General features: G+C 40.1%; 1 protein-coding gene across 3 annotated transcripts in view; it reads left to right on the forward strand.

Annotated features, from left to right (window-relative positions):
• Window positions 1–14,543, forward strand: part of Tnks2 (tankyrase 2) — a 69,123-nt gene that overhangs the window by 47,336 nt on the left and 7,244 nt on the right. For all 3 annotated transcript variants that reach the window (XM_028882878.2, XM_028882877.2, XM_028882876.2), the window contains 6 exons: window positions 1,584–1,836; window positions 2,700–2,782; window positions 4,231–4,351; window positions 9,290–9,387; window positions 11,198–11,272; window positions 12,596–12,701. In XM_028882878.2, the coding sequence (XP_028738711.1) occupies window positions 1,584–1,836; window positions 2,700–2,782; window positions 4,231–4,351; window positions 9,290–9,387; window positions 11,198–11,272; window positions 12,596–12,701 (736 nt within the window). The remainder of the gene's footprint in view (window positions 1–1,583; window positions 1,837–2,699; window positions 2,783–4,230; window positions 4,352–9,289; window positions 9,388–11,197; window positions 11,273–12,595; window positions 12,702–14,543) is intronic.

Raw genomic sequence — 14,543 nt, forward strand, 5'->3', positions numbered from 1 at the left:
GACCATCTCAAACATGGTCAAAAGTGAGAACCAATACCCCAGACTCCTCTAACTTCCACGTGCACAGATTTATAGACTCATACACACACATACAAATTACACACGTACCCACAAAATAAAATTTCAAAGATGGTTTCTCATAGAGTGAAAGCATGCATGAGCTTTGGAGTCAAATGGCTCTAGCCCTTAAAGCTGCAATCTTGCTAGTTGCCTAGCCTGTAAAGTTTAAAAGCATCATCTATAAGGTATAAAATATATCTGGTTAGTGGAATTAAGCATAGTAATAATATTGAAAGCCTTTAGATAGTTTCAGGTACCAAAATGTACCAATAAATGGTCTTTTTTATAGATAAATACTATATACAAACTATAAGGTCAAGAGATGCACAAATTGAAGAGAAAAAGAAAGGTAAGGGTGTGGACATATAAATGACTAACCAAGAAAGCATCCCTATTGATGATTACTTAGCATCTTCTTATATATTATTTTGTAATTGTTTGTTGCTGTTTATATATTGTGCAACCTAATATACTTATCTGGGGGTCAGAGAGCAGAACAGCCACTAGATAGACACAGAGGCCAGACAGTGGTGGCACACCCGCCTTTAATCCTATCACTGGGAGGCAGGATCTCTGTGAGTTCAAGGCCACACTGGGAACAGAGCCAGGTATGGTGGCACACACCTTTAATCCCAGCGCTAGGAAGGAAGTGATGGCTGGGTAGAGAAAGGTATACAAGCCTTTAATCCCAGAAAGTGATGGCAGGAAGCAGAAAGGTATATAAGGTGTGAGGACCAGGAACTAGAGGCTTTTTAGCAGCAGTTCAACTGAGATCCATTCGGGTGAGGACTCAGAGGCTTTCAGTCTGAGGAAACAAGATCAGCTGAGTTGGCGAGGTGAGGTTGGCTGTGGCTTGTTCTCTCTCTCTGATCTCTGAGATAAGTTTATTAAGGTACACAGTATATCAACCACAGTTTATTGGGGGGAAGAGGTTCAGATGTGCTTTAGTATACCTGTAGAAAGAAGTCAAAGGATAATTTGTGGGAGCCGTTCTCTCGTTACACCACGTGGGTACCAGGGATCAAACTCGGGTCATGAGGCTTACTGGCAGCTACCTTCCCGCTGGGCCATCTCTCCAGCCCACTACTTAGTTTACTGTCTGAGTGTGGTAAATAGTTGTATGTCATTAGTGAAGCGGATATAGCCCCGAATAGGGTTGAAAGTTCTTTATCGATCAGTAGTTCTGTAATTAATTTCAGTGCCTTTCAGTCATGGTGTTAAAATTAGCATTTTGTTCATTGTAGTTTGCAACATTTAGCAGTTTTTGTTTGTTTGTTTGTTTAATTAAATGTGACCTGGAAAGGGTGTTCTGAATTATGTTTTATATTTAGTGACAATTTATCTAGCTGGGTATCAGCCTGTATATTTCACTCTTAAAATTTTCTAATATTTCTCGGTGTCATATGATAACAGACCCAGTGTAAATTTGCTAGGTTTGTCCTATTTTTATTGCATCTTACTAGGCATAGAAGAATTGTAGAGCTTGTTTCTGACAGGTTTCATCTCCTTGAACTGTGTCCTAGGCCGATGACGTCAGCGCTCTCTTGACTGCAGCCATGCCTCCCTCTGCTCTGCCTTCGTGCTATAAACCTCAAGTGCTCAACGGTGGGAGAAGCCCCGCAGCCACCACGGATGCCCTGTCTTCAGGTCCATCCAGCCCCTCGAGCCTTTCTGCGGCCAGCAGTCTTGACAACTTATCTGGGAGTTTCTCTGAACTGTCCTCAGTGGTTAGTTCAAGTACAACCGAAGGTGCTGCCAGTTTGGAAAGAAAGGAAGGTGAGAAATCCTGTAAAAATAACTAGAGCTCCATGTTTGTCGTGTAGAGTGGTAGGAAATTGTCCTTTCCATCTTAAATACAACTCGATAAAATAAATTAATATAGGCTGAGAGTATTCACTTTTATTTTCTTGTATTCATAATGTAAATGGAATTCCTGTAGAAACTCCATTCAAGTCAAAAGATAGTGACCTATTGTTTATTTATTTATTGTTTGCTGGTGTGTGTGTGTGTGTGCAAGCATGTGTGCAAATTCATGCCATGGTATGTGTGTAGAGATCAGAGGACAACTTTGAAAAGTAGGTCCTTTCCTTCCCTGTTAAGTGGGTTCCAGATGTGCACAGTGGGTGCCTCTGCCCACTAAGCCATCTCCCAGCCCTGACCCATTCTCCTGATGTCAGTTTTTACCAGTCAGATCCATCTTACTCTACACAACACCATAAAACTCTTTTTCATAAATGTTGTTGTAAAGGAACCTGAAAGAAGGCTGATTTTTTTTTTTTTTAAGATAAGACTAAAAGTAAAATTTAAATGAAAGTAAAGTGGGAAATGTTTAAACTTGAGAAGGCTCACTGTTTAACTATTTAAGCTGAGCATGATGGCACTCACCCAGACACTCTGAGTTTGAGGCCAGCCTGGTCTTCATAGGGTGTTGTGGGCTAGCCAAGGCTATATAGTGAGACCCTGCCTCAAAAAAAGTTTATGGAATTCTTGTTAGTTTTTGGTGTAGCATAAGTGGCTGTTGGTATTTGCTTCTTTGATACGTTCTTTACATATATAGTAGCAAAACAGAGCTTTTGAATTTTGTACAGTGTTGTACAGTATTCTGATGTGAAATTTTGTTCTGGACTTTTTCCTCCCAGATCCAGGTGTAGATTTTAGTATAACTCAGTTCATAAGGAATCTTGGGCTGGAGCACTTAATGGATATATTTGAACGAGAACAGGTGAGTAAATGAATTGTATTGTTTGGTTTAGTGTTTCATATAAACTCAAGAAAGTCTGAAAAATGCTTGAAATTGCTTAAACCTTATAAGCTATTGGGAAATGTTTTTATAGGGTGTCTGTTGTATTTAGTGCTGGGCACTGAACCCTGGGTCTCCTACATGAAGAGTGTACCGTGTGCTAGTATTCTGTCTGCTGCAGCTCTGAGAGTGTTAAGAGACTGGAAATCGCTCACTACCTGATTTGGCTTGACTTTGGAGTCTCACTTAGTTCCTTTTATCTAAAATTGACTGATATGTAGTAATAGAACATCCTCCTTGAGAACATGGTTCCCTGATTCAGTCCTTGAATTAAGTTATCTTCAAGCTGTTTCTTCAGTTCTGTTATTTTATCACTACCTGCTTGAAACCTGACATTCTAGGAATTGGAATGTGCCAGTCATACATTTCAGCTTTTCTGAGTAGCCCCAGTTTAAAGTATTCCATCAGGATATATGTACCTATCCTTTTTAAGATTTACTTAATGTGTGTGAGTGTTTTGCGTGCTTGTATGTACACCACATGCATTCCCAGTGCCCATGGAGGTCAGACGAGGATGTCCGATCTCCTGGAACTGGAGTTACGGATGATGATTGAAAGTGTGTACTGGAAACCAAATCCCAGTCCTCTGAAAGATTAACAAGCCATCTCTTAACCAACAAGCTGTCTCTCTAGACCCTGTATGCACAGTTGTTATTGCTGTTGTTATTGTTCAGAAGTTACAATTACTGTAGACTTGAACCTGCAGTCTAGTTATGGAGGTGGAGCAGAGACAGGAAAAGTCACAGTCTGGTAAAGATTTTAATAAATTTAAAGAAGGAAAAGATTACTGTTAACTGGATTTACTAGGGGTGGCTTGGTAGACGTTATATAAATGAAACAGGATTGATGACTTCAGTTTCATGAAGCAGGAATGTTTTATTTTAGGTGAAAGTTTGAACAGTGATGCAGAGGTACCACTCAGCATCATCCACATCCTGGAGGAACCATGCAGGGCACTCTGTGAAGGCTTAGATATAGAGCAGGGGTGAGAGTAGAGTGGAAAGATGAAATGTAAAAGGACATTTATGACTCCAACTTTTTGAGTTTAACTGATGATTTGTTGGTTTTTGGTTTGGTTGGGTTGGTTTTTTTTTTTTTTTTTATTGAAGTTATTAAAAATAATAAGAAATGGAGGAGTCCAGATGGCTGGGGTTTGATTCCTAACAACTAACTCCAGTGAGGAGGGAGGGTGATGCCCTCTTGTGGCTGCCAAGGGAAATGCATGCACAAACATACAGCTAAAACATTTATATATGTAAAATATATCTTAATAAGAAATGTGAAATAAAAGTGAGTATTATGAGAATATAAATACATGAGTGTCTACCAAATGAGCAAGCATTCTGAATAATTTCATTCTCCTTTATAAGATCACCTTGGATGTGCTAGTCGAGATGGGGCACAAGGAGCTGAAAGAGATTGGAATCAATGCTTATGGACATCGACACAAGCTAATTAAAGGGGTTGAAAGACTGATCTCTGGACAACAAGGTATTTCATTTTGATAACTGGTTAACAGTTTAGCTGTTTATATAAAGGTAGCCTCAGTGTAACACTTTAGAAGTCTGTGACAGACTCTTTTTAGTAGGGAGCACACCAATAGGGTTTAGGATTATGTTAACTCCTAGAAAATGGGAAGGTATAATTAATGAAGTTACTCTAGCTCTAAAGCGTTGTAATTTTAAAAGATCTGGATCATGGGTGTCTCTTTCTTACGTTAAGATGCTAGATGATGATTAGGTATTAGACAGTTGGTAAGATACATAAATGTTTTGGGGGCTGGAGAGATGGCTCAGCAGGTAAGAGCACTAACTGCTCTTCTAGAGGACCTGGGTTCAATTCTCAGCACCTATATGGCAGCTCACAACTGTCTGTAACTCCAGTTCCAGATTATCTGACACCCTCACACAGGTATACATGCAGGGAAAACTCCAGTGCACATAAAATAAAAATCATTAAAAAAGAAGAATTTTCATAATGTTTTAGCTGAGGAAAATACAGATTGCATTCACTCCACAGATGTTAGCATTTGTGTGTCAGAGCCAGGTCAAAATGTGAATTAATTATTTTGAGAGTCAGAACCACATTTTTCACTTTCGCATTCAACTGAAATGGTGATTTACCCTGATGCTCACACACCACTGACAGGAATATAAACTAGTACAGCCACTATGGTGGTAGTGATTCAGTATTACCACCCCTGGGTATATATGTGTGTGTGTATGTATGTATATTTTTTTAAAGATTAATTTTATTTATAATATAAACAGTGTTCTTTCTGTAAGTTTGCCTGTACACCAGAAGAGGGCACACCATGTGGTTGCTGGGAATTGAACTCAGGACCTTTGGAAGAACAGCCAGTGCTCTTAACCTCTGAGCCATCTCCCCAGCCCTCCCTCCCCCAAATATATTTAAAAGACTTCAAACCAGCATACCACAGACATAGTTGCATGTCCATGTTTATAACTACACAATTCATAAGAACTAGGACATGGAACCAGCTTAGATGTCAGTTAACAGATGAATGTATAAACAAATGTGATATACACAGTTCTATTCGGCTGCAGTGGACAAAATTATGACATTTGCAATAAACTAACTCTCCCTAAAGATGCCAGACTTGGATAAATACCATTTGTTTTGTCTCATGTGGAACCACATTTAAATTTGTACATGTATGACATGGAAGTAGAAAAGGGATTGATGAGGAGGGAGAGGAACGAGAGAGGATAGGAGCGTATGTGTTATAACAACAGAAAGGGAGCTAGGAGGTGGTGGTGCACACCTTTAATCCCAGCACTTGGGGGAGAGTCTGGTGGATCTCTGAGTTCGAGGCCAGCATGGTCTACAGAGTGAGTTCCAGGACAGCCAGGGCTACATAGAAAAATGCTGTCTTGAAAAACAGGGTGGGGGGGGTACAGAAAGGGAGACTATTTGGGAACAGGAAAAACAGGTAAGGGGAGGGACAGAAGGCAGTAGGGTGAGTGGCTAGAATGGAACCTGTCATTTGGCTTGCCAATCAAAAGAATGAAATTTTAAAACATTGTAAAAATAAAAGCTATACAACTAGGATTAAATAAAAATTTCTACTTACAAAAACGAATAGGCTTTTCAGAGGGGGGAATATGTGCTGGCCAGGATGGGATTCGATAATTGTATTTTCTGTGTATGTATGAGCACCACCTGCATTCAGTACTGCAGGAAGCCAGAAGAGGCTGTCAGATACCCTGAACAACAGTATTTACAGCTGTTAACCGCTGCCATGTGGGTTCTGCAAACCAAGTCCTGGGAGAGTGAGTGGCCAGTGCTCTTGACCACCAAACCATCTCTCCAGCACCTGGATCCACTTCTTGAAGAAAAAAAACAAAGACCACTCAAAGTTGAGGTGACACTAAGAAATCCTTTAAACTAGGGCTCAGAATTTGAAATATGAGGTCATTCTGGGCTGTGCCTAGTATAATGACAAAATTTTGAAATGTAAAATGAAAGGAAAACCCACAACTCCCTCTTGCCCTTAGTCCCAGCACTTAGAGGAGACAGAGGCAGGAGGATCTCTGCATTTGAGACCAGCCTAATCTACATAACAGGTTTCAGGACTAAGTAGAAAGACCCCGTCTCAAACAAAAACCAACAAAGAAGATGACCCGCCATCAGGACTGCTAAGCTAACAGTCTTTCCTGTGTGGTGGCAGCTGTGACAGGACACCGGGGTATCCTGTGTGACAGCTGTTATAATAGCACACAGTTTCAGGAAGGAGTGGAGTGGACACAATGCAGGTAGATCCATCCTGACGTTAGCACTGCCTGCAAAGGCTCGGAAATTGGTGCTAGAAGTAGATTACTGTCTCCAGGTACCGAAGAGAAGGACCTCAGTGCTACTTAGGACCTGTCGTCACTCTGACATGTCCACTGCAGTTGGGTGGAGCGTTCTTTGTTCATGAAGGGGAAGCGTGTCTATTGTCAAGAGTCTCTGCTCTTGGTAAAGTTACCATCTGTTGGTATTCATTTGAAGCCAGGAGTCTGTTCACATCTGATTGGCAAAACAGGTCCCTTGACAGTCTGCTCTTGGTGACTGACAGCCTTTTCTTACCTTTCAGTACTGAGTTACAGATCAGTAATTCAAGGCTTTGTCCTAGTCTTTTTGGAGGAAGGGTGCTTTTTGGGTTTGGGGAGGTTTGATTATTGACTTTCATGGGGATTTTGGTTTTGTTTTGTGTTGTTTTATTTGCTTTTCTGAGGCAGAATTTCACTAGGCTGGGCCCAAACTCAGTAATCCTCTTAACCTTACCTCCCTGCATGCTGGGACTACAAGGGTGTGCAACTGTGCCTAACCATCATAGTATTCTGTAGAATAGTCTCCATATGGGCCCCATACTTCCTACAGACGTCATTAAGTCTCTGCAGTCTTCCTTGGTGTTTGTTTCTTAGACCATATCTCAAGCTCTTATCTCCACAGGCTCCTCTGTGCACTAGCCCTAGCAGTGACAGATTCACCTCTGCTAGAGAAAACAGCAGAACTTTGGCAATTTTGTAGATTTTAAAAGATGAAAACTATATTGCAGATATGACAAATAAATTAAAAGTTTTTGTTTGAGGGCTGGAGAGATGGCTCAGAGGTTAAGATCTCTGCTTGTTCTTCCAAAGGTCCTGAGTTCAATTCCCACCAACCACATGGTGGCTCACAACCATCTGTAGTGAGATCTGGCACCCTCTTCTGGCCTGAAGGGATATGTGCAGACAAAACACTGTATACATAATAAATAAATCTTAAAAAAAAAAAAAAAAACAGGGGCTGGAGAGATGACTCAGAGGTTAAGAGCACTGGTTGTTCTTCCAGAGGTCCTGAGTTCAATTCCCAGCAACAACATGGTGGCTCACAACCATCTGTAATGAGATCTGGTGCCCTCTTCTGGCCTGCAGTCATACATGCTGTATACATAATAAATAAATAAATCTTTAAAAAGAAAAAACGAAAGAGCACTGACTCTACTCCTCCATAAGACCTGGGTTCAATTCCCAGCACCCACACGGCAGCTCGCAACTGTCTATAACTCCAGTTCTAGGGGATCCAACACCCTCACACACACACACATGCAGGCAAAACCAATGCACATAAAATAAAAAATAAATAAATCATTTAAAAAAAGTTTTTGTTTGAAACTCCATTAAAGAATTTGTTTGACAGTTAATACATAAAAAACATGTTTCTTGACTGCTAACATTTAAAAGGCCTAACAAGGGACTAGAAAGCCGACTCAGCACTGGCTGCCCCTCCCAGTTCCAGTACTGCATAGAGGCTCACAGCTGACTGTATATGTAACTCCATCCAGTTCAAGAGACCAAACACTCTTCCTCTGCAGACACCAAGCTTGACACATGAGGGAAAAACACCCAGACACATACACGTTGTCTAAATAAAAATAGAAAGCATGACAAATTAATTATAGAATAAAGAATCTATTCATTTTTACTAGTAGTCAGGTAGCAAATTTTTTGAACTTATAGGATGGTTTTTAATTGCCTGAGGCTGTTCGAGTCTCCATAATTCTTACTCATAGTTACAGAAAATGAAAGGATAACTTTATTAGAATAAAAGACTGAATATTTACTAAAGGAAGTAATTTGAAGAAGAAAGTATGTTTATGAACTCATCAGCAATAAAAGAAAAGGGGAAGGGGATTTTCATAAGTAGCCCCTAAAACCACTCTAATCTGTCAGGTTAAACAGTAGTTACTTGAGAGGCTGGAGAGCTGACTCAGCGGGAAAGAGTGGTGTACTGATTTTACAGAAGACTCACATGCAGCTCTCTAATTCCAGCTCCAGGGGTCCTCTTCTGGCCTCTGAAGGCATTCACATGGTGCACATACATACATGCAGACAAACATACAAAATAAAAGGTCTTAAAAGATTAGTGTGCAGAGAGAAAGCTGCAGAAATGGCTTGGTAATTAAGACTACTTGCTGCCCAATTATGAGAACCAGAGTTGAGATCTCAGAACCCACATAGCAATAACAAGCTGAGCAGTTGCCTCTAACTCAGCTCTGAGGGATGTGATACTGGCTTCTGTCCTTTGTGTACATAGGCACATGCACCCACACACACACTCACTCACTAGTAGTCAAAATATAATGTGCTATCATGGTTTTGATCCTGTTAAGAGAAAGAGGACACTGATAGGAAAAACTAGTGCAGTCCAAACGAAGCCTGTGTTAGGTAGGTAGTAAGTTCTGACAATTGTAGTGTGTTTACATAAAGTACTATATAAGCCTGGGGGAAGTTGGGTGAACTGTGTACCTGTCTGCATTTCTATAAATCTAAATTATTATGAAATTAGGATTTGGGGGAATTTGATAGTGTCAGATAAATTGTGATTGTTTTGGGTTGGTGCTGTTTTATTGGCAGTTTTTTACTTCTAAATTTCATTTCATAGGTCTTAATCCATATTTAACTCTAAACAACTCTGGTAGTGGAACAATTCTCATTGATCTGTCTCCTGATGATAAAGAATTTCAGTCTGTGGAGGAAGAGGTATGTTCATCACGCTTAAGAAGATGGATAGTATGGATCTAAGCACTCACTGTTGACTCAGTCGCTGGCTTCTTGACATTTCCAGATCTGTTGGGATGTGCTTTCCGCCTCTTTTCACCACCTGGAAAATTTGGAAGTGTTTATAACGCATTTCTCCCCCCTCCTTTTTTTAAAATTTATTTTTATGTTGAATTGGTGTTTTGCCTGCATGTATGTCTGTGTGAGCATGTTGGGTCCCCTAGAACTGAAGACAATTTTGAGCTGCCATATAGGTACTGAGAATTGAACCTGGGTCCTCTGGAAAGAGCAGTCAGTGTTCCTAACCACTGAGCCATCTCTCCAGCCCCCTACAATGAATTTCTTTTCTTCCCTCCCTCCCTCCCTCCTCCCTCCCTCCCTCCCTCCCTTCTTTCTTTCTTTCTTTCTTTCTTTCTTTCTTTCTTTCTTTTCTTTCTTTCTTTCTTTCTTTCTTTCTTTCGTTATTTATTTATTATGTATACAGTGTTCTGTCTGCATGTATGCATGCAGGCCAGAAGAGGGCACCAGATCTCATTACAGATGGTTGTGAGCCACCATGTGGTTGCTGGGAATTGAACTCATGACCTTTGGAAGAACAGCCAGTGCTCTTAACCATTGAGTCATCTCTCCAGCCCTGAATTTCTTAATTAACCTTAATTCTAGGTACTTGGATTACTACTTCAGTTAATGTGGAACCAGAATTCTGTTGGAAAGAAGGTCTCTGTCATTTGAGAATAATGCTAGTGTTCACTCTCTTTATGAAGACAATTACAAAGTGAAGAATCTCAGACAGTATTCGACATGCAGATAGTATTTATCTGGGAAATTTTTATTATGGCTTTCTTTTCAAAGAATTCTTGGGTCCACTGAAATCTTGGAAAAGTTACCCCTCTTCCTTTGTGGAGTTTTGTTTGTTTTTGAAACAAGGTCTCAATATGTATGTAGCTCTGGCTGTACTGGAATTCAGTCTCTAGATCAGGCTGGCCTTGGAGCTCAGAGAACCACCTACCTCTGTGTGCCATTACACCCAGCTGAAGAGTCCTCTACACTTGTGAGGTACTTGTGCCTCATCTGTTTGAATTTAGCAGATACAAAATTGAGGGAGTTTTATTTCTAAAGCTCATACTCCCAAGAAAATATATATATTGTGCTTTATTAGGCTAATATCAACACAAATAGGGGCGGGAGAGATGACTCAGCGGTTAAGAGCACTGACTGCTCTTCCAGAGGACCTGAGTTCAATTCCCAGCACCCACATGGTGGCTCACAACCATCTGTAATGAGACCTGGTGCCCTCTTCTGGCCGGCTGTCATATATGCTGTATACATAATAAAAAAATAAAATAAAATAAAATCTTTAAAAAAAAAAAAAAAACAAATAAACCATTGTTTTTCTTTTATGTTTAACATATTTTGTATTCTCTCTTATTTTAGTTTACATTATGTAACTTTTCACCAATGAATATGTTTTCAGGGTGCTTAATAGTCCTCTCTAGAAAGATAGTACTCATGGTAATCCCAGCTCTCAAAAGAGCAAGTATATCTCTGAGTTCAAGGCCAACCTGGTCTATAGAGCAAGTTCTAGGACAGTCAAAGCTACACAGAGAAACCCAGTCTCGAAAGAAGAAAACAGGATAGTACTCATGAGTTTATAGAATTTATGTCCTTTCAAGAAAAATACCAAAACCTATCTTGAATTCTCAAAAATTGACATCAAATGAATCAAACCCATGTTCCCCAAGTCAGAAACGACAAAAACTAATGTATATATTTTAAATGATTTTTCCGTCAGATGCAGAGTACTGTCCGAGAGCACAGAGATGGAGGTCATGCAGGAGGCATCTTCAACAGATACAACATTCTCAAGGTAACAATGAGTGAGAATAAAGTTTCCATCAGAACATAATGATCTGTCCAGCACAGGGCTCTTTGACATGCCTTCAGGGACTATTGAAGGGGAACACTGTCCTCCAGAACTGAAAATTCTCAAAAGCTCTGTTCACATTTTGTCTTTTCAGACAGGGTCGCACTCTCTACCCAGGCAGGCTAGTTTGGAATTGGAATCTCCTGCCCTCCCTAGTGCTGGTGCTAAGATTAGAGGTGTGGGCCACCGTGCACAGCTTTTTTTTTTTTTTTTTTAAGATTCATTTATTTTTAGGTTAGACATGGTGGTACATGCTTTTTAATGACAGCACTTGGGAGGCAGAGTCAGGTGGATCTCTGAGTTTAAGGCCTGCCTGATCTACAGAGCGAGTTCCATGACAGCCAGGAATACACAGAGAAATCCTGTTCTTGAAAACAAAGTGAATAAATAAAAATAAACTTGCTGAACAGTAATCCTGAAGTGGATGCATCCTTTAGGCTAGTCAACACTAAAGCTTACTTAGTTTGCTTGATTGCATCTGCCACAGTCAGATCATTCAGGCAAGGGGAGTACAAAGGAGGTTTGTGAAGCATGAAACAGGAGAGAAGCTATTGACGCTCTCTCCTCCTCCTTAAAGGTGTGTGTGTGTGTGTGTGTGTGTGTGTGTGTGTGTGTGTGTGCGCGTGCGCAGGCTAAAATAACTTTATTTTTGTTCCATTTTATACATAAATAAGGGTCCTTGATTACATCTGTTACCAGTTTTTTTTTGTTTGTTTTTTTTTTTTTTTTTGTTTTTTTTTTTGAGCCAGTGCTAAAACTGCAGCTCTGCTGTGTCCTCTTAGGACCCACAGGGGTTGTAGCACTTAGTGCTCATAAACATACTCCAGTAGGAACTGGAGGGAAAGGAGTAACAGGAAGGAGGGTGGCTGGCTGTTTCAAATCGTGTTTATGGAATTTTGAGTCTGGTAAGTCAGAAGAGTAGGGTACTGTGCTCTTCTTCTCTACAAAATTTAGCATGTCTGAGGTATTTCAGTAATGACTTAGTGAGGATTTTTATTTAAGTAATACTTCCTGTTTTAAGTAATTTTAAAATTGAAGTATTTCATGCAGCTTTCAAGTATTCTTGCCCCTCCTGGTCATGTGTAGTCTTTTTCTCCTTGAAAAAAAAAATTGTTTACATGCGTGTAAGCTTACACAGACACACTCTGCATGTGTACAACCACAAACATATGGAGGTCTGAGGACATCCCATAGGAATTCTCTTTTAGTTATGTGGTATTTTTTGGTAAGATAAAAAGAATTATTTAATTTCCCTGGTTTTTAAAGATTCAGAAGGTTTGTAACAAGAAATTGTGGGAAAGATACACACACCGGAGAAAAGAAGTTTCTGAAGAAAACCACAACCATGCAAATGAAAGGATGTTGTTTCACGGTAAGTTCTCACCCTGCCCTCCCTGTGAGACCGCACACCATCATTGTCCTCCTTGTCATTGGTGTCTTTTTATTTTTGGAGTCAGGGTTTCTCTGTGTAGCCCTGGCTATTCCAAAATTCACTCTGTAGACCAGGCTGGGATTAAAGTCAACGGGTCACCACTGCCCAGCAACTTATGTCTTCTTAATAAAGATAATGTTTCTCTGACTTTTACATCTTTGTCCATATTTTCAATTTCTTTTGTGATGATGTACCTTATAATGAACATTTTTATAAATTAAGATTACCCCATTCAGGGCCAGCAAGATGGCTCATTAGGTAAAAGCCTTGTCACATAAGCCTTGGACTGGATTTCAGTCCCCAAAATCTGATGGAGAGAAGTAAGTTCTGAAGTGTGTGGTAGCACGCTTGTGCAGGCAGACACCCACACACACTGAATGAATGAATGAATGAATGAATGAATGAATGTATTTTTGGTGAATTCCCATGATAGGAAAAAGCAGAAATAAGAATGCTGGCCTGTCAGTGGTGGCACACACCTTTAATCCTAGTACTTGGAAGTCAGAAGCAAATGGATCTCAGAGAGTTCAAGACCAGCCTGGTCTACAAATCCAGCACAGCCAGGACTGTTAACACAGAGATGCCCTTTCTCAAAAAGAAAAAAGAATGCTGACTACTCACTCCTTTTTTTCTTTACGGGGGTTTGTTGTTTAGGTCACTCTGAAAAGTTGCATCTAGTTGACTGGATAAAGACGTGAAAATCATTTTGCAGAATGAATGCATCCTATTCTGTTTTTGTTTTGTTTTGTTTTGAGACAAGTTCTCACTACCAGCCCAGGCTAGCCTAAAACTCATAGAAATCCACCTGCCTTTGCCCCTACCTCTGAAGTACTGGGATTAAAGGATGTGCCAGCACACCTGGTGCTCCTGTTCTGTGTTTAATGTCAAAACCACATTTAACTTCCTTCTGTACTTAAATACCCATTGTCTTTGGGCCTGTAAAGGTTACTGCCAATGCTTGTGGAACTGAAAGCATTATTTGTCATGCTTAAAATATAGTGTTTATTTCCTGAGTTGGCAGGTGTTTGTCTTTTCAAGTTTATAGCAGAGCTAAATATAGATTTCCACATTGTTTATCAAAGCCTTTGGGCATCTTACCCATAGGCGCTTCAGAAACTATGAAGATTGATAAAAGTGTTAAATTTGACAATCCCCTATTAGAATAGTTATAACTGAACAGATTCTTATACAGTATTTAGCTGTTTATGCTCATTCTAAAGTCATAAAAGAGTCATCACAATATTCTCATGGTACAGGCACAATTCTTTCTTATTAACTCGGTGTTATAATGAATTGGTTGTCTTGTTTTGAATAGCATCTCTCATAGCCAGAGCTGTGATCACTGTGTAGTGGAGGATGACCTTAAACTTCTGATACTTCTGTCTCCATCTTCCAAGTGCTGAGCTTACAGGCATGTGCCACCTAGACCAGTGTTCAATGTGTTGTTGTTGTTGTTCTTTCTTGATTTTTTGTGTTTTAGACTAAATACGTGGTGGGTTGATTTGTTGGTTGGTTTGTTTTTTGGGTTAAATCAAATATGGCTCTATTTCTATATTTCTGTGAGGGAGAATTCAGGATATTTCCTTTCCCTTGGTGAACAGACTGCTGGTTTCGACGAAGCACTTAGCTGTGTTGGTTTAGTTCTCATCACAGCACATACATGCCCTACCCTGGTTCTCATATTCAGTGTGATTTTGGCGAAGCCTCTCTTAGCAAGGAGAGGAAGGAGGAGCAGTGGAATCTTCTATAGCAGTTGCTGAAAGAGAAGTGGAAGTACAGAAG

Source organism: Peromyscus leucopus, chromosome 1 (genome assembly GCF_004664715.2).
Source record: "Peromyscus leucopus breed LL Stock chromosome 1, UCI_PerLeu_2.1, whole genome shotgun sequence".
Taxonomy (NCBI): Eukaryota; Metazoa; Chordata; class Mammalia; order Rodentia; family Cricetidae; genus Peromyscus; species Peromyscus leucopus.